General features: G+C 41.4%; 1 protein-coding gene across 3 annotated transcripts in view; it reads right to left on the bottom strand.

Annotated features, from left to right (window-relative positions):
- Positions 1–1357: 1357 nt before the first annotated feature.
- LOC106560906 (NEDD4-like E3 ubiquitin-protein ligase WWP2) overlaps positions 1358–21176 on the bottom strand; it is a 45035-nt gene continuing 25216 nt past the window's right edge. For 2 of the 3 annotated variants that reach the window (XM_014124324.2, XM_014124325.2), the window contains exons 11-24: positions 16057–16114; positions 10603–10684; positions 9635–9763; positions 8436–8514; positions 8216–8287; positions 7922–8010; positions 6572–6731; positions 4366–4499; positions 4061–4201; positions 3766–3886; positions 3502–3606; positions 3320–3416; positions 2213–2285; positions 1358–2065 (exon numbers count right to left, since the gene is read on the bottom strand). In XM_014124324.2, the coding sequence (XP_013979799.1) occupies positions 1966–2065; positions 2213–2285; positions 3320–3416; positions 3502–3606; positions 3766–3886; positions 4061–4201; positions 4366–4499; positions 6572–6731; positions 7922–8010; positions 8216–8287; positions 8436–8514; positions 9635–9763; positions 10603–10684; positions 16057–16114 (1440 nt within the window). In that variant the 3' untranslated portion in view covers positions 1358–1965. The remainder of the gene's footprint in view (positions 2066–2212; positions 2286–3319; positions 3417–3501; positions 3607–3765; positions 3887–4060; positions 4202–4365; positions 4500–6571; positions 6732–7921; positions 8011–8215; positions 8288–8435; positions 8515–9634; positions 9764–10602; positions 10685–16056; positions 16115–21176) is intronic. The other variant, XM_014124326.2, reaches the window with a different exon arrangement.

Genomic DNA, 21176 nt, shown 5'->3' with positions numbered 1-21176 from the left:
TGCTTAGTCTTATACAATGACAATTCAAAAATATCCAAAGCTAATCTAAATATGGTATGGCTGTCTATGGTACTGATTTATGTGTGTGTGTGCATGCAATTAGAAAAAACATGTTGACTCACTACTTTTAGAGAAAGGCCAATGCCATCCTACTCTTTCATGTTGCCTAAACGGTCTACCCTAAACGGTCTACCCTGTCATACACACTTTTATTTTTTGTTGTCCTAGGCTACCTTGCTAAAATGCTTGCTCACTAGCCTGACTTCCTTTCATGGGCAACGATGCGCCAGGCCAGCTAGTTAACATTAGCAGTTACTACATCTAGTAGTAAACTTCCATCTTCTCAGGTCAAGGGCACAATGTATGAATTTATGGCTGGATCAGAATCGTCGTCATAAACATTGGCCAGTATGGAGAATGGAGTAAAACCACAAGTCGAAATCTCCATCCATGGCAAATTTAGGAAAGGGACGATTTTAGCTAGCTAGGTAGCCACCAGAGGACAACGACACAATTCAAGTTCTGTCAATGGTGTTTGGCTTCTAACGTGATGTGATTGGTGTGAAGCCAAATGCAAACTGGCTTCCCTTCAAGCTTTTTTTGGGTGTGCCTAGAACCTTTCACAACTGAGCTCACTCGGTTTAGCTCAACGCTGATTGGCTATTATTTTATTTTTTAAATTATCAAGGGAGGCCAAATGCTCACTGGCTTTCCTTGCATTCAATGCTACGGGTGGCAACAATGTCATACTCTTTTTGACCAGACAGCACAGATGGGCTACACACAGACACTGAGGGGCGCTGTTTAGTTTGCTTGGATGCTTTCTCTGGTGAGATACCTTGCGCCTCTTGCGAATTGAAGGAAATGTATGAAACACAGAGACAAAAGATACGTTTTTTTTCTTGATAATTTTTTTGGGGAAGCCTGGCTTCCCTTGGCATCCATGAATACACACATCTGCCCAGGTCCCCAAGCTTAGTGATGAGGTTTGGAGGGCACTATGGTGTTGACGGCTGAGCTTTAGTCGATGAACAGCATTCTTACATAGGTATTCCTCTTGTCAAGATGGGATAGGGCAGTGTGCAGTGCACTGGCGATTGCGTCATCATGTATATCACTTGCTTACATTGTCATTGTCTCCTGTCAGTATCAGCAGTTGAAGTTTCTGTTTGAAATGAGAAGTCATGGGTACAGCTGTTTCACAGTAATACTGTTAGCAGACTAACATGGCTGGCTGGATAACCCAATTGGTGTTCTAGCAGTAGAATGACATTCTAACCAAAATCAGATTCAGGTCAAAAACAATTAACCAAGGCCCTGAAAAAAAAGTGATTTCTTACCATCACAATCAACCCACTAAGATTTGAGTCATTTATTTGAGCTATGTACAGGTAATGTTGAATTTCACAATGAACAAAAAATAAATAAAATCACATTCCACCAATCAATCCTCTTAAGAGGTCACTAATTATAACCTCTTTCTCTCTTCCATTCACATACACTCATTTTTAAAATGTTCATTTCTCTTCAAAAGATATGATATAGTTGCTGTAGCTGTGCTGTTGTTGCGATTTGCAGTTGATATAATTATTTGAAGACATTATCCTTTATGTTTTTGGTGTGTCTCTAAATCTAGTGGGTGAGGTCTTCGGGTAGGAGAGGGGGTTTATGGTCATATAACACTAACCTGTCTGGACCATCCCCTCAGCACACACACCTTTTTTTCCCTACTGGTTCCCTTGTACCCCCCAGCATCCTCCACAGCCTAGTATGATAGATACAGGTGGGCACCCATAGTCCTATGGTTCTCTATGGTCTCCCAACCACACATGATCTGGAAGTGGGGTCTAGATGATTGCGGAGTTCATATCCCTATGATTGACAAAAAAAACTATTTGAATGAATGACTCTTCTTTCTCTATCCACCTTCCCTCACTCATAATGTGATAATATTCTATTTTTCCCTTATTCCTGCCCGAATCCTTCTGTCTCCTCGATGGCAAACATAAGTTTCTCTTTCAGTTGCTCCAGGCTCCTGTAGGGTGGCAGGTCCAGACGATTGAAGCTGTGTGAGTGTTCGAGATGAAAAGAAAATTGACAGTGAGGGTTTGTGGTTAGCAGGGGTACATTCATAGATACAAAAGTAATGGACATGGTCATGGGAACGATAAATCAACTTTGGCAGAGGAATTTAGGAAAATGTCAGTCTCACCAGGTGTGACTTCTTGGAAGCCAAGTCTCCTTCCCCACCTTGTCTATACAGAATTTTTGTGGTCCATTACTCCCTAAGGGGAAGAGAGACCATGTTAGATTATTGGGCAGGGAATTACATTTCTGTCAAAAGACATTTGACAATAAAGGTGGTTATTGTATTAAGATAAAGTTATTTGCCAATTGTACACAACGTCCAAACCAAAATTTGACTTCAGCTTTATTTCAACCCCTCTGAAAGACACGCATATTTATACAGGTTAGAGAGGTTGGAGCTGCCATACTAGGTGCCCGTGGAGCAGTTGTTGTGGGCGGTTATGTGCCTTGCTCAAGGGCACAACGGCAGGCAATGGAGAATTCAATAAATACATGTTTTGTTTGAATAAAGATTAGCTAAAGTGCCAAAATTCTGCATTTTGACATGTCCCTCCTTGCAACCCATGGTTCCAGGAAGATTTTAACCCACTTAACCCCAAAATCTCTCCAAGTTTTCACCATCATTGTAAATCTTTTGTTATTTTGTTGCTTTGACGAAGTCATTTCTGAAGATTGTTATTAATTTAATGTGATTAGTCATTCATTCGATGACAAAAATAACATGTCCCTCATTTTAAGGTCAATCCTGTTACTTGATCGGAACTCTCGTTTTAATATGATGAAAAATATTTTTTAAATAATTTTTTCAAAACAAACATTTAACAGCTGATTCTCTTTTTGACCACTTTCTGGTGTTTTGTGGTGGAAGACTGAGCGGGTCGAGCGTAACACATCAACCCTGTTACCCATAGATAGACAGGCTCGAAATGTTTTAACTATATACTTGTTTTTGCATCCAATTGCCACTTCCTGCTGCACACAACCTACCATTCCCCCTGTCACAAGGGGATTCATGGCTGATTTAAGACAAAATTGTCAACACTGTTACTATATTTGGCACTTAATATACACTTAGAGTTTTTTAATTTTTTTATTTAACCTCTTGAGAATGTTTTTTTTTTATTAAGTTGAACATGTATGACAGAATGTTTAAACTAGGTGACATCAAACAGAGTTTTTTTCTCACCAAGTTATACATCTGAAAAGGCACCGAATGGGTGGAACAACTGACCTATGAGTTCAGCAAAGCCTCCGACTGGCAGACGGCATGTTCCTGTGACAAACTGGAGCAGGCGAATCCGCTTCTCATTGTCCATCTCCTTTACCACCTGTATAACACATGTCAGGATGCACATAGTGAGATATAGACAGTCTCATATACACACAAGATGCTGTGAAGAGAGGCCACCCTACCTGCCAGAACCAGTGTATCTGCTTGCTGTTCTTGGTATAGTGCCGATAGATGGTGTTCTTCTGCCAGTCACTGAGGTCGATCTCCTGCATTCCACATAGCATCAGCTGGAGGAAGGAATGAGACCATACCATTAATCCACAGTCAAAGAGAAGGAATATGCAACAAATAGTCCCCTCTACCAACTTATAAGACTTTGCGAAAGCTTCATAACCAATAACACCGCCCTAGCTAACCCAGCATGTCCTTCCAGACTCTTTACGTACCTCCAGCTCTTTCTCATCAAAGTAGCGTAGCCACTCCAGAGGCACGACCTCATTAAAGCCATCCAAGAAGGCCTTAGTCTGCTCCTCCACACCGCGCATGAAGCGCCAGTCCGTCAGCAGACTGAAGAAACAGGGATGAGATATAGCATTTTCTAAGCAACAAGGGAGGATATTTACTGACATGTTCATTGACAATGTCAAACATTAATGCTCGTCTGTGGAGTACCAATGTCTGGTATCACAGTGATTGACAGGCATACAGACGGGAGTCAAAGTAATGACGGAGATGGCTGACCTGATGTACTCCTCCTTGTTCTCCGAGGTGACCAGCTCATTCTCTCCATCATCCTTCAGCTGGTGGGTGGACACCTTCCCTAGAATCTCCATGTCCTGAGCAAAGTACAGCTCCACTCCACACTCCTCCAGACAGTTATCTCTGTAGACATAACACACAGACGCACCATACACATATTAAAGCTTTATAAGCTACAGAACTATGTCAAACACTTCCATCTGGCTCTTCACATACACAGTTTGCCACAAGGGGCGCCCATATTCAAACAATCCCACACACACATAATGAAGGAGCGGTGTACTTACTTGACCCACATGATAGAGTTGTAGAACTCAGGGTCAATAGACTCCAAGTCTTTCAGAGTGGGTTTCTTGTTGAGCATACGCTTGTAGAATGGCAGAGTGAAGCCAGTATCGATGAACTTGCCATGGTACAGGGCCTAAAAGGGAGAGGTTGCAATAAGTACCATACCACAACTAAAATATACCATAAGCGTCATCCCTCCTATAGGCCAATACACATAGATACAGACACATATGGCTCACGTCAACACCATCATCCCATAGACCCACTCCAATAACGCATACCGCCCCAACAGATCCACAGATGACGCAACCTCTATTGCACTCCACACTGCCCTCTCCCACCTGGACAAAAGGAACACCTACGTGAGAATGCTGTTCATTGACTACAGCTCAAAGTTTAACACTATAGTGCCCTCAAAGCTCATCACTAAGCTAAGGAAGCTGAGACTGAACACCTCCCTCTGTGACTGGATCCTGAACTTACGGACGGGCAGCCCCCAGGTGGTAAGGGTAGGCAGCAACAGATCTGACCCTCAACACAGGGGCCCATCAAGGGTGCGTGCTTAGTCCCCTCCTGTACTCCCTGTTCACGCACGACTGCACGGCCAAGCAGGACACCATCATTAAGTTTGCCGACAACACAACGGTGGTAGGCCTGATCACTGACAATGATGAGACAGCCCATAGGGAGGAGGTCAAAGACCTGGCAGTGTGATGCCAGCAGTTACTATATCAGGACCGCAAAGCGCTACAGAGGGTAGTGGGTACGGCTCAGTACATCACTGGGGCCAAGCTTCCTGCCATCCAGGACCTCTGTACCAGGCGGAATCAAAGGAAGGCCCTAAAAATAACCAAAGACTCCAGCCACCCTAGTCATAGACCATTTTCTCTGCTACCGCACGGCAAGCACTACTGGAGTGCCAAATCTATGTCCAAAAGGCTCCTGAACAGCTTCTACCCCCAAGCCATAAGAATGCTGAACAGTTAATCAAATGGCACCTGGAATATTTTTTGTTACTGCTGCTACTCTGTTTATTATTTATGCATTGTCACTTTACCCCTACCTACATGTACATATTACCTCAATTACCTCGACTAACCTGTAGCCCAGCACATTTGACTCGGTACCGGTACCCACTGTATATAACCTCGTTATTGGGATTTTAGTGTGTTACTTATTTTTACTTTAGTTTATTTATTAAATATTTTCTTAACTTTTATTAAAACTGCATTGCTGGTTAAGGGCTTGTAAGTAAGCATCTCACAATACGGTCTACACAGGTTGTATTTGGCATGTGACAAATAAAATGTGATTTGATATAGCCTAACCCCACACACACACACACACACACACACACACACACACACACACACACACACACACACACACACACACACACAACCCTTAAAGAGTCAGTCACATGTCTGTCTCTGTGTGGAAAAGACTGATTGATTCAGTTAGTACTGAAGCGGTGGCTAAGACCCAGACTGTATAATGTAATAGCACAGAGCCCCAGCATATATCTGTCCAAAAACAACAGACACCCTCCACTGAGTGACTCAGTCTGTTCAGTCTGCACCGTCAGTATTAGCGTCATCCTCTGCTCTGAGCAACAGGATATGAGGCAGGGAGGGAGAGACGGAAAAGTGGGAGAGAGGGGAAGTGGGGAGCAGGAGGTGGAGGGCAGTGAAAAAGAGGAGAAAAGAAGCCCAGAAAAGAGGGAGAGAAGACATGGGCTAAATGAGACAAGCATCTTTATAAGGGGTGTTGTGTGAAGTGTACTAGCAGACTAAATATAGGCCATTATTGGCGGGTGTGGGCTGTGTGTGGCAGTGAGGTCATGCTCTGGAGGAGAGGAGGGGATTGAGAGGGGGGAGCTGTTGGTTTTGGGGCCTGTTGCTTCTGGATAGTGTCCCAGAGAGAGTTGGGTTTGGCAGGATGGGCGGTGGAGGAGGGGAGGGTTCTTAGTATAACAGACTTATTCACTTGGTTTAGGGACACACAACTTTAGAAACGACTGACAGATGAAGAACACACCCCCACAGACACTCGTACACTGTCCTCACCGCTCCTGTTCCTAAAAAAACAAACATTTTGTGCTACACATCCTCACCATATGTTCAATTCTAACCATAGCTATTGTTGTAGTTGACTTCTGTTGTTGTTGCAGATCTGGGCAAAATTTGCCAATGAAGCATTGCTCACCATGGCGATGAATCGCCCTATGAAGCGGAAGTATGTGAGGTGGTCAGGGTTGATAGAGGAGGCGGGGTTGATCTGCAGACAGTAGTTGTTCTTCCCAGCGTACTCAAACAGACAGTACATGGGGTTCAGCACCTCATGGGACAGCAGGAAGAACCACTCTCTGTATTGGGGAGAGACAGGGCATTACACATCTATATCTAGAGACAGAACATTGTTTTCCCTCATGGAAAAGCAGGGTATGTACAGGCTAACTAAAACCCTATAACCCTTCTGCCTATGCGTGAGAGCTACAAATTGTTCCTTATTGCCATACCTGTTCCTTGAATTGAGTCGTGCAGAATTTTACAAAACATCTCCTACATTACAAAACCACACAACATTTGACACCAGCAGCAAACATGACACATTCAGTGACTTTGACAGCACAAAAAAAAGTTGCATGGTTGTTAAAATAGATGGTATAATTTCAAAATACTTTGTCAAAATGGGGTCTGGTTTATGCACACACCTGCAACTAAAACAAGCAAATCAAAAATTTCAAATTCACAAATTATTCTACATATGGAGGTTATTCACAGTTCGGCAGTTTCAACAAAAACGTGTACTCCTGAAGAACATGTCTTGATTTTCTTCTGGTCATGACATTTCCATTTAGCATCATACTAAGTGGTGTAAATGTAGTGCAGTGTATGCTAATAAAAAAGAGAAAAGAGAAGCTGCCACACTGGGGAATGGTCCAATCACTGAATTGTTGTTTAAAATCATTACACGTACACACTAAGCACAGATATACATATACACAAAACACCATGAAGACAAGCAGTATAATGTGGAACATGAAATGCATGTAGAGAATGAAGCCCCGGCCACCACCAAGCCCCTGACCTTTGCCCCCACGGCTGGCCAGCCAGTCCCGGGGGTCGTACCGGGGCTGTGCAGACACCTCCAAACATCCCGTCCGTGGTTCTACCCTGTGGTAGAACAGCATGACGTAACCTACCATAGGGTAAAACCACTGGCGCGACACCAGAGACAGAGACACACGCAAACACAGACCATGTGGAGGAGGAGGAGGGGGAGGAACAAAGCCCGGGATCCCACCGCTGACATCAACCAGAAGTGGACACACACTGTCACCAGTCCCCAGTCCCCAAACACCAAAACACACAGACAACAGATGACAGTGCAAGAGACAGGGGCTGTGAGGGAGATGATGAACGATGGATGACGGACATTTAATTAAGGAACACAGGGTAGACAAGGAAGACTAACAGCTGAGGTAGTAGAAAGAAAGACAACTGTTATAAGAGGCAGCAGGCCAGACATGCAGGCAGGAAACGGTCATCTTACCTAGCAATGCCTCCATAATCAAGACCTTCCTCTCCCCTCATGATGATGTAGAGTCTTCTACGCAAGTCATAGGGTTTCACATTCATGATCTGAGGAAATAGAACAAAAAACACAGGCACATACAGTACATCAGAAATAAACTACCACCCTACAATCATATATTAGTTGTTCAAATACAAATAGGTGGTACTAATGAATACATAACCAACTATAGCAACCCTCATGCAACTTTAATCACGTAACATTTAGAATAGAATATCCCCATTAGGGAAAATGACTCCATGTCATTCTTACCTGCTGAAATGAGTCTTCAAATAGAGTCTGTCTGGACACTGAGATTTTCACGTGACTAGGTAAGGCATTGGACTGGAGAGGCAGAGAGAAGTGTAAAAATCTATTTCATCAATTCTAGACAGACATAGAGATCTCGAGTCTGAACAGTAGAAGCGAACTGGGCTCGAGGTAAGAGCCTGTTTTCATAACAGAGGTCTAAGAGACGAGAGTCAGCACTTACATGGCACAGGAAGCGGAACTGGTGGTATTTCCACCTGAAGCTGCGATCATAGGCCCCGGGGGAACCACCTGTCCTTGACCTACAGAGAAATAAAATGAGCTTATGTTTTGCTGTTCCAGCAAGAAACAAAGGAAATCTCAAAGCCAGGTTTTACATTCGTACATGTCAGCGAAGGATACTGTAGCTGTACTGGGAAACGACAGGCCAATATGGCTGTCCCATGCACATATGCTTAGGAGACTGGAAAATGGGCCCAGCTGTAGAACTGAGCCCTGTTGCCGAGATGCGCAGTGAGGACTTATTCTATTGAAGTGGTCAGATGTGACGGGCAGCAGGATTGAAATAACTGGGTTAAGCCCAGAGATAGAGGTATGCCTTGGTGTGCAGCTGTGTTAGTAGAAGCTACACCACTTCACTACAGACATACTGGATATGTGCCTCGTCAGCAGAGGATAAACCGAGAGGGCGAGAGAGAGCAAGGAAGGGGAAATACGGAGCCCGAGGAAGAGAGAGAGCGAGGGGCCTCTAATACTCGCTTATTCGCTTTGTCGAATGCTGCCAGGCACATCTTGGTTTTGGTTAGGATGTTTCAGACCACAGAGGCAACCCTTTGGCTACAGATATGGACTGCAGCAGTATCAAATTTAAAACATTTAAGACAGTTTAAAAACCCTAGATGTACACTCATCTAAAAATATAACACCAAGACCTCCTTATGTTTCAACATGAGCATGAACACTTGCGCTCTCTCATACACACACATCCATACGTACACACAGACAGAGTCAGATAGCAGGCAGTCTGCTTTGGACTTGATTTGTTGGCCCTGTTCATTTTCATGACTTTCTTTTTTGGAAGATTTCAAAATAGGGCCATGCTTTAAGGCAAGACACATATGTTCATAAGAGTGTGTGCTTACTTGCATGTGTGTGTGTGTGTGTGTGTACGTACTTATAATACCCTTTCTCATATCTAGGCTAGCTATCTATGCCCAAAAGATTGTCAACGTAACTTCCCTCTGGTTCAAAGAAACAGGGGAGGAGAAAAAGGAAAGAAATCCAAACAAAAGCAGGCTATGATGAAAGAATCCCTGCACACACCATCCCTGAAGGAAAGAGTAATACGGTGCTTTTATCAGTAGATTTGATCAGAAACTGTAACGGCCGTTCTCAAAAATGGGTCTGCAGAATAATATTTACCCTGACTCAAACCCGGGACGAGGGTCTTTAAAGCTGGTGGCGCGAGAGTTGTGATCCACAAAATATCGGACTCCCTCCGTGGTGTACTTCATTTCCCAGCCAGGGGGCAGGGGGGGCTCCTGGATCATCCTGTAAGAGGGAGAGGGCAGTGAGCAGAGCCTAAACGGGAGGCTCCCCAAACGATGCACACCTGTCCCCCCCTGGCCCCAGCCCTGGCCCGGTCCCACTACCAGCTCTCCCTGACCGGGACTCAGAACCTCTGACCTCAGTGGTGATGCGTCTGAGACCACATGGATGGAGTTAAACAACATGAAAATATAAATATGAGGGAAAATATGACTCAACTTTGCTGAGGGGGTGAATGAGGGAGTGAATTTACTAATTGATGAATGAATAAAATGCTACGACTGTAAAATGTCCTAAAACCCACAATGATACAATTTGGATAATTTGGCCATCCGCATTTGATGTAGTTTTGTTGTTCGATTTGATGTTAGGGGACAGCAGTACCACCCGCACTAGTTCCATGGAAGATGCCCTCGGTCCCTCATTGACCAATAGCTTAAGATACTAATCTAAACCCCACCCACACGGCTCAGAGACATGTTGATGCAGCCTTCAATTGAGGCGACATAGGAAACTTCCCTATTGGCCTGTGCAGAATGATTTCAAAATATGGATCTCAGTTACTGGTACATTATGTCTATGACTCTACATGATTAATTCCTATCGTTATAAGGATGTCTGATGAGTGTGCTGCATAGCGTTGGGCCCTTGAGCTACCAGTCCCTATCCTACACTAGTTAATGTAATATCAGTCAAAATAGCAATGTATGGTGGCTTTCTCTGAGACACCTGTGTGTACAAACATGAACACACACACACACACACACGCACACGCACACACACACACACACAAAATGAACAAACACACACTTTCACAGTGGAGCAAAGACAGACTGGCTTACCCTTGGGTTCTTGGGTCCTCCCACTGTGTGGTCCGTGTGTTGTGGTTGACAAAATACACCCTCCCATTGTCCTGCCGTTTCTCTACAGGGACCAAGAGAAGTGACTACAGTTAACAACAGGATAGATCAACAGTTTACTATTTGGTTTCAGTACAGAGTGACTGTGTGGGGGAGATGTGAACGTCACCCGCAGTAGACGTTGAATTGTTGGGAGTGGGGAGGAAAGAGAAAAAAGGATGGCTGAATCTGGCAAAGCTGACTGAAAACTGACGCGTCGGTGTGGCATTTCACTCGAGCTTGTTCCAAAATCCCTTCCTACAATCCACCTCAGCCTTTCTGACTTGGCTCTGAAGGAGACGGTGTTGGAGAAAGATGGGGGTGGAGGGCTCAGACAGAATGTTACAGAGGTGTAAAGGGCAAAAAACTAAACTGAGGGAGAGCAGGAAAAGGACAATTTGTTGACTATTTTCTATTTCTAGCAGTCAGAGTCCTACAATGACTACATGGTTACAATGACTACATGGACGATAATAACATGACTACACGGAAGATAATAACATGACTACACGGAAGCTAATAACATGACTACATGGAAAATAATAACATGACTACACGGAAGATAATAACATGACCACATGGAAAATAATAACATGACTACATGGAAGATAATAACATGACTACATGGATGATAATAACATGACTACATGGAAGACAATAACATTAGTACATGGAAGACAATAACATGAGTACATGGAAGACAATAACATGAGTACATGGAAGACAATAACATGGCTACATGGAAGATAATAACATGACTACATGGAAGGTAATAACATGGAAGATAATAACATGAGTACATGGAAAATAATAACATGGCTACATGGAAAATAATAACATGACTACATGGAAGATAACATGACTACACGGAAGATAATAACATGACTACATGGAAAATAATAACATGACTACACGGAAGATAATAACATGACTACACGGAAGATAATAACATGACTACATGGAAAATAATAACATGACTACATGGAAAATAATAACATGACTACATGGATGATAATAACATGACTACATGGAAGACAATAACATGAGTACATGGAAGACAATAACATGAGTACATGGAAGACAATAACATGAGTACATGGAAGCTAATAACATGGCTACATGGAAGATAATAACATGACTACATGGAAGATAATAACATGGAAGATAATAACATGAGTACATGGAAGTAATAACATGGCTACATGGAAAATAATAACATGATTACATGGAAGTTAATAACATGACTACATGGATGATAATAACATGACTACATGGAAGATAATAACATGAGTACATGGAAGTAATAACATGGCTACATGGAAGATAATAACATGACTACATGGAAGGTAATAACATGACTACATGGAAGGTAATAACATGACTACATGGAAGATAATAACATGAGTACATGGAAGACAATAACATGAGTACATGGAAGACAATAACATGAGTACATGGAAGATAATAACATGGCTACATGGAAAATAATAACATGAGTACATGGAAGACAATAACATGACTACATGGATGATAATAACATGACTACATGGAAGATAATAACATGGAAGATAATAACATGGAAGATAATAACATGAGTACATGGAAGATAATAACATGGAAGTGAATAACATGACTACATGGAAGATAATAACATGACTACATGGAAGATAATAACAGGACTACATGGAAAATAATAACATGACTACATGGACGATAATAACATGACTACATGGAAGACAATAACATGAGTACATGGAAGACAATAACATGACTACATGGAAGATAATAACATGGAAGTTAATAACATGAGTACATGGAAGATAATAACATGACTACATGGAAGGTAATAACATGGAAGATAATAACATGGCTACATGGAAAATAATAACATGACTACATGGAAGATAATAACATGACTACATGGAAGATAATAACATGACTACATGGAAGATAATAACATGACTACATGGAAGATAATAACATGAGTACATGGAAGACAATAACATGAGTACATGGAAGATAATAACATGGCTACATGGAAAATAATAACATGAGTACATGGAAGACAATAACATGACTACATGGATGATAATAACATGACTACATGGAAGATAATAACATGGAAGATAATAACATGGAAGATAATAACATGAGTACATGGAAGATAATAACATGGAAGATAATAACATGAGTACATGGAAGATAATAACATGACTACATGGAAGATAATAACAGGACTACATGGAAGTGAATAACATGGAAAATAATAACATGACTACATGGAAGATAATAACATGACTACATGGAAGACAATAACATGACTACATGGAAGACAATAACATGAGTACATGGAAGACAATAACATGACTACATGGATGATAATAACATGACTACATGGAAGATAATAACATGGAAGATAATAACATGGAAGATAATAACATGGAAGATAATAACATGAGTACATGGAAGATAATAACATGGAAGATAATAACATGAGTACATGGAAGATAATAACATGACTACATGGAAGATAATAACAGGACTACATGGAAGATAATAACATGGAAAATAATAACATGACTACATGGAAGATAATAACATGACTACATGGAAGACAATAACATGAGTACATGGAAGACAATAACATGAGTACATGGAAGATAATAACATGACTGACTACATGGAAGATAATAACATGACTGACTACATGGAAGATAATAACATGACTACATGGAAGATAATAACATGACTACATGGAAGATAATAACATGGAAGATAATAACATGAGTACATGGAAGATAATAACATGACTACATGGAAGATAATAACATGACTACATGGACGATAATAACATGAGTACATGGAAGACAATAACATGACTACATGGACGATAATAACATGAGTACATGGAAGACAATAACATGAGTACATGGAAGACAATAACATGGCTACATGGAAGATAATAACATGACTACATGGAAGGTAATAACATGGAAGATAATAACATGAGTACATGGAAAATAATAACATGGCTACATGGAAAATAATAACATGACTACATGGAAGATAACATGACTACACGGAAGATAATAACATGACTACATGGAAGGTAATAACATGGAAGATAATAACATGAGTACATGGAAAATAATAACATGGCTACATGGAAAATAATAACATGACTACATGGAAGATAACATGACTACACGGAAGATAATAACATGACTACATGGAAAATAATAACATGACTACACTGAAGATAATAACATGACTACATGGAAGATAATAACATGACTACATGGAAAATAATAACATGACTACATGGAAAATAATAACATGACTACATGGATGATAATAACATGACTACATGGAAGACAATAACATGACTACATGGAAGATAATAACATGACTACATGGAAGATAATAACATGACTACATGGAAGACAATAACATGAGTACATGGAAGACAATAACATGACTACATGGATGATAATAACATGACTACATGGAAGATAATAACATGGAAGATAATAACATGGAAGATAATAACATGGAAGATAATAACATGAGTACATGGAAGATAATAACATGGAAGATAATAACATGAGTACATGGAAGATAATAACATGACTACATGGAAGATAATAACAGGACTACATGGAAGATAATAACATGGAAAATAATAACATGCCTACATGGAAGATAATAACATGACTACATGGAAGACAATAACATGAGTACATGGAAGACAATAACATGAGTACATGGAAGACAATAACATGAGTACATGGAAGATAATAACATGACTGACTACATGGAAGATAATAACATGACTGACTACATGGAAGATAATAACATGACTACATGGAAGATAATAACATGACTACATGGAAGATAATAACATGGAAGATAATAACATGGAAGATAATAACATGAGTACATGGAAGATAATAACATGACTACATGGAAGATAATAACATGACTACATGGACGATAATAACATGAGTACATGGAAGACAATAACATGACTACATGGACGATAATAACATGACTACATGGAAGATAATAACATGAGTACATGGAAGACAATAACATGACTACATGGACGATAATAACATGACTACATGGAAGATAATAACATGGCAACCATGTCAACTTCCTCCACCAAGAATGTGTGTTGGGTGCGTTGATATGTTCAAGTTCGTGCATCCCTGTGCTGCTTCTGTCCCGACCCGCTGATTTCGTGACCATAGTTGGTGCCCCCACCACCCCCACCTCTCTCTCTCTGACATCTTGTTCTCATTAGCAGATGTGTGTGGAGAGCGCAGGAACAGTAGTGCTCACGCTGCAACTCTTACTAGCCTGCTAATTTTCCCCCTCTCCTTCACTTAACCCCCTCTATTCCACTAGCCCTCCTTTATTTGACTGTTCCCGCGCTTGGTCAAGTCTTTCTCTCCTTTCTTTTCCTGTAAAGAGTTTCTTTCAATCCACCCCCTCTTCAACGCCCCAAAGAAAGAGGGCATTTACAGATGACACAGAAACGCATGAAAGGAAATGCATCCAAATTAAAGTCCAATGTATAATTGAGGCTTTTGCTTGGGATGCCGCAACATGTTGAAAACGCATCATGGTTAGAAAATATGAGTGTGCACATGGGTGAGCGTGAATGTAAGTATGTGAAAATGTGAGGTGGAGAGAAAAAATGCCAATGACCATTACTTTTGAGTGATGGAGTTTGTGTGTACACCCTGTATAATTGTGTTGGTGGGAATTTTGGTAGAATATGCGCTTTTGAGAATATGAATGAATATAGGAACGCATGAGAACAGAGCGCCAGAGGAATATACGAGTAGAGCACAAAACGGCCATACAAGTATAACAACCAATTCCTTGAGATTACATTTGAACCGACAACTAATCATTAATATAAGAGAAAAGACTGAAATCCACAACAACAATTCAATCAAATCATATTTTGTTGACCAATAACTAATTGGAAGATGAGTTTGGCTGAATGTAAGAATAAAGGGATCTTCTGTATGAGCTTATTTGATTAAGGACAAGGCTGTATAATCACAATGTTTACAAGATACCAAACAATAGATATGGGCCAACAGTGCTGTGTGTCTGTGTACGTGTGAGAAAAACACACAAACCAACTCTCCCCCCTCAACACAAAAACAAAGTCCTGTGCCCTTGAAAGCATCAGAACCCACTCTCATAACAACCAGTGCAGGTGTCGATGTAGCCAATACCCCTCTTCAGCATCACTGGACCCAATAGCATCTCCATTTACTCATCAGTCTGGTCTCAGGTCCTGGGACCACTGGGAGCCACTGATTAATACCAGTCTTAGTGTGGTGAGAAGATATAGGTGTACGTGGAGGGAACACTCACCCCATCCTGGAGGGAGCGCGCCGAGAGGGTCATTTTCCACAGCAGGAACGCCAGACGACTGAGGGAGAGAGAGAGAGAGAGAATACGTTTCCAGTTAGGACACTTTCCACCTTCTTCCACCTTTGTCTTCTTCTCACACTCGCTTCATGGCAGCGGCTCTGTGTGAAATTCTTCTGTCCGTCCACACAGATCCCAACTCATTTCTCACACTGGTGTGAGGTATAAAAAAACTAAACATACAGGGGGGGAAAGAAAGAATGCAGCAAATGCCTCAAAATGCCACAGAAACCACACAGTTTTACAGCCTGAGTCTGGTGGAGCAGGAGCGAGCAGAGGGGTACCCCAGAAGGCTGAGGTGGCCTCTCTCATGCAGCTGGAACAGGAGACTGACAGAGAGGCTCAGACGCAGCTCGTATGCCTTCCAAAAACTACACGCTCAGGATAGAAAAAAACATGCTGTTCCAATGAGCTCACTGGCTGGCTTCAAGCCCCACCCAGTCTCCTGCCCCCCTGGCACCCCTCCCTACCCCACCCATCTGCAGAGGTCCTCCTCTTCTAGATGTGCTGTGAAAGTAAGCAGGGAGGCGCGATGTCTGAGCCAACTTAGGGAACATTCATCCATTTTCCAGACTTCCCACCCCCTCATGACAAAAGCACCTTTATTCACCCAGCCCTGGAACCAGTGTGGTTTATTCAGCCTGTGCATACAGAGAGAAAGAGAGAGAGTGTGTGTGTGCATGTGGCACTGTACGGAAAATGTGTATAGCAAATACTAATTGAATGTGTATGATCTTGTGTTTGAATACATGTGTGTGTGTGTGTGTGTGTGTGTGTGTGTGTGTGTGTGTGTGTGTGTACATTTGCCTCCAAGTGGAAATGTAACTTAAGATGTTTGAGAGGAGTTAGTGTTGGTTTCATGACTGACTATGAGAGTTGTAGTTGTGGATGAAGAATTCCAGAGCAAACCTAATTCATTCATTCATTCTCCTCACCTCAGAAGGTCTTCCATTTCTTCCTATAATGAAACAAAACGTACCTTACAGCAGCCCATGTGTCACTGAACACACAACTTCACCCAGCATTTCCCCAGAATATTCATACTGTGCCCATTCATGAGAATTGTTTAGGGCCGGGACGGCAAGGAAACAAAACATGAAGCGGATTTAACTTCTTTAGGAAAACAGCACTAATGTTGGAAACAAACATCATTATGTTGCAGAGTATGTGAGCGGAGATGGCGCGGAAGGAGGAGCGGCAGAAGGACTGGAGCGTGCCAAATTTGATTGGAGCGCAGGGTGAGTTTCCCCAATGGCTGGAGCGTCGGCCTTCTCGCCCGCTCCAATTTCACTCCAGTACTGTTCACTTCACGAGGTCAGGGCATGCCCGGACCAGCATGCATTTGTAGTCTACTTGTGTGCTGCTTAGTGCTGAGCGATTAGTTATTTTTGAAGTTGGTTCGGTTTCGGTTAAATTCTTTTTTAAATTAAAATATTTTTTCCGATTTCGGTTTAAATTATTTGGGTTGAATACTGCCACACAGAATAAAATAATTAATACAAGTCCCATGATGGTAGTGACTGCCCATTACTGCTTATCAATTATTAACCATGTATTCACATTAGTTTACTTTAACAAAATATTTTGGTTGTTTTGAATATTACATTTGTTTTATTTGATGACTTTATTATTTCATTCCAAGTCATCATCTCATCTCTATAGAGCTGCTGCCTATGCTGTCTGACAAAATCACTATTGTGTAGTTCTTCAAAGTAAATAAGGCATACTTTTATGACTGCTGAATACCAACTATCAATCACTTAGATCATGTATTTTCAAGTAGATACCTAGCGAAGCAACAGGTGCTCTCTATATCCCCTCACGATCAGGCATTCTTCTGCCTCTTCTATAGCAGGTGTACAAGAAACACAGGACTAGTAGATGCACAATGGATTATGGTCATTGCAGTTAATTACCACGTTTAATACACTAAACTATGTAGAATATTAGCCTCTTGTAAACTACAGTGCATTTGGAATCTATTCAGACCTTGACTTTTTCCACATTTTGTTACGTTACAGCCTTATTCTAAAATGGATTAAATAAAATAATCATCAACCTACACTCAATAAAAAACTTTTTTTACATTTGCAAATTAACAAAAAATGTAACACAAAAATACCTTATTTACATAAGTATTCAGACCCTCTGCTATGAGACTCGAATTTGAGATCAGGTGCATCCTGTTTCCACTGATCATCCTTAAAATGTTTCTACAACTTGATTGGTGTCCACCTGAGGTAAATTCAATTGATTTGACATGTTTTGGAAAGGCACACACCTGTCTATATAAGGTCCCACGGTTGACAGTGCATGTCAGAGCAAAAACCAAGCCATGAGGTCAAAGGAATTGTCCTTAGAGCTCTGAGACAGTATCGTGTCGAGGCACAGATCTGGAGAAGGGTACCAAAAAAATGTCTGCAGCATTGAAGGTCCCCAAGAACACAGTAGTCTCCATCATTCTTAAATGGAAGAAGTTTGGAACCACCAAGACTCTTCCTAGAGCTGGCTGCCCGGCCAAACTGAGCAATCGGGGAGAAGGGCCTTGGTCAAGGAGGTGACCAAGAACCCAATGGTCACTCTGAAAGAGCTCCAGAGCTCCTCTGTGGAGATGGGAGAACCTTCCAGAAGGACAACCATCTCTGCAGCACTCCACCAATCAGGCCTGTATGGTAGAATGGCCAGACGGAAGCCACTCCTCAGTAAAAGGCACATGACAGCCCGCTTGGAGTTTGCCAAAATGCACTTAAAAGGACTGTCAGAACATGAGAAACAAGTTCCCTGGTCTGATGAAACCAAGATTGAACTCTTTGACCTGAATACCAAGTGTCACGTCTGGAGGAAACCTGGCACCATCCCTACGGTAAAGCATGGTGGCAGCATCATGCTGTGGGGATATTTTTTAGTGGCAGGGACTGGGAGACTAGTCAGGATTGAGGGAAAGATGAACGGAGCAAAGTACAGAGATATCCTTGATGAAATCCTGCTCCAGAGTGATCAGGAACTCAGACTGGGGAGAAGGTTCACCTTCCAACAGGACAACGACCCTAAGCACACAGCCAAGACAACGCAGGAGCGACTTTGAATCCGATCGAACATCTCCGGAGAGACCTGAAATAAGCTGTGCAGCGACGCTCCCCATCCAACCTGACAGAGCTTGAGAGGATATGCAGAGAAGAATGGGAGAAACTCCTCAAATACAGGTCTGCCGCACTTGTAGCGTCATACCCAAGAAGACTCAAGGCTGTAATTTCTGCCAAAGGTGCTTCAACAAAGTACTGAGTAAAGGTTACTTATGTAAATGTAATATTTGATATTTCTAAAAACCAATTTTTGCTTTGCCATTATGGGGTATTGTGTGTAGATTGATGTGGGGGGGAGGGGGAATTTAATCAATTTTAGAATAAGGCTGTAACGTAACAAAATCTGGAAAAAGTCAAGGGGTCTGAATACTTTCCGAATGCACTGTACCTACTACATTGCACAGTTCAGGCTAGATCGGATTTATCTATCGCTAGAGAAACTGTGCAATGTGCACACTGAGCTCCCAATGCAAAATGTATTTCAACGTTGATCAATTAGTTGTTTAAAAAAAAAAACATTTTGGTTAATCGCTCAGCACTAGTGCTGCTATAGCCTCTTACTTTAGCTACTGTCGTGGAGTTTGCTAAATATTTTCAGAAAGAAACTGATAAAACACAGGTCCAAAAATCAAGGTGACTTACAAAGATGAGGAGGACCAAGAGTAAGAGAGGGAGTGCTGGGATGTAGTGTCCACAACTAAAATAATCATTGTGGAATCTGAAAAGACATGTATCCCAAAAGCATGATGGTGTACTACATGCACATGCTAACAGAAAGGAACGAGGTAGGTAGCTAGCTAAGTGTGTCATTGTAGCAAAGTATTTATTAACAAAAAAACAGATTTCTTAAAAGTTGAGTTCATTTTCATTGTATTATCTATAAAATAGGCTATCATTGATTTTGGCCCAATAGGCCTGACATTTTACCTCATTTCAAGGAGCTTTCTGTTTTTATTGTGTTATTAGCCTAAAAACCTTAAGGCCTACCTATATATAAAATATTTAAAAAACAACTCCGCATCCCTGCCCAGCCTGGCAAGAGCGGCCCGAAGGGTGTTAAACATCCCCAGTGGCTCTGCAAGCGCATAGAGGGTATTCTCCGCTACTGGACTGCTCTTCAGGCACCGTCGCATGAGCCTGAAGCCACAGATTCTGGCCAAACGTGTGTTTCTAAAAGTGAATTCAAAAAGGCACTGTAGCCTAATAAAGGCACTTTTCGTTTCATTTTTATTTAGGGGAGATTTTTATTTAATTCTAAGTATGCAAAATGTATAGACTATAATGATTTAATACAAATAAAGGTGTAAATGCTGTGTGCTTAATGTTCCTATCAGCCTAGCGTGTCACTCTTGCAAATGCTTCACAATTTATTAGCAGGCTATAGCCTTGATATAATAGGCTAATAACATGTTACAAAAGTTTATTATTTAGACTTTCTTAATATAGCCTTCTCCTGATCTATTTAGTTTTTATATGCTGTTTAATACGACATGTTGCCTATTTGAAATGATGACCTCTTCTTACAGTCACCTTGTCATGTTGTTTATTAAAATACCAAATGGTTTCAATACCAAATGGTAGGTCCAGGTAGTCACAAAAACAGATGGGTGTTGGTTAAATGGTGATTTTAATGAATGGAGTGAACTCCGTGAGTGATGAGCTGGATTTCTGACCGCTCAACTCCACTCACATACTCTGTTATGTTGTCATCCCATCTAGAGTCACATGTATTTATTTGTCAAGCTATAGCACACACTATTTTACATACAGTAGGTTTCTAAAGGACCAAAGAGATTGGTCTGCGTCATGTTTTCATTTTTTTTACTGGTAACATCACAGCCCTAGTGTGATGTTACCATGGAAACTTTGAGAAGAACGTAAGGAATAAGATGGTAAAGAGTGCGAAGGAAGAAGAGGAGGCATATGGGGTTAAATGGGAATGTGTGTATGTCACTCGATCAACAGCCAATATATGAATGA

This window comes from Salmo salar, chromosome ssa10 (assembly GCF_905237065.1).
Source record: "Salmo salar chromosome ssa10, Ssal_v3.1, whole genome shotgun sequence".
Classification (NCBI taxonomy): Eukaryota; Metazoa; Chordata; class Actinopteri; order Salmoniformes; family Salmonidae; genus Salmo; species Salmo salar.
The sequence above is the reverse complement of the archived record's forward strand: the minus strand, read 5'-3'. Positions and strand labels throughout refer to the sequence as shown.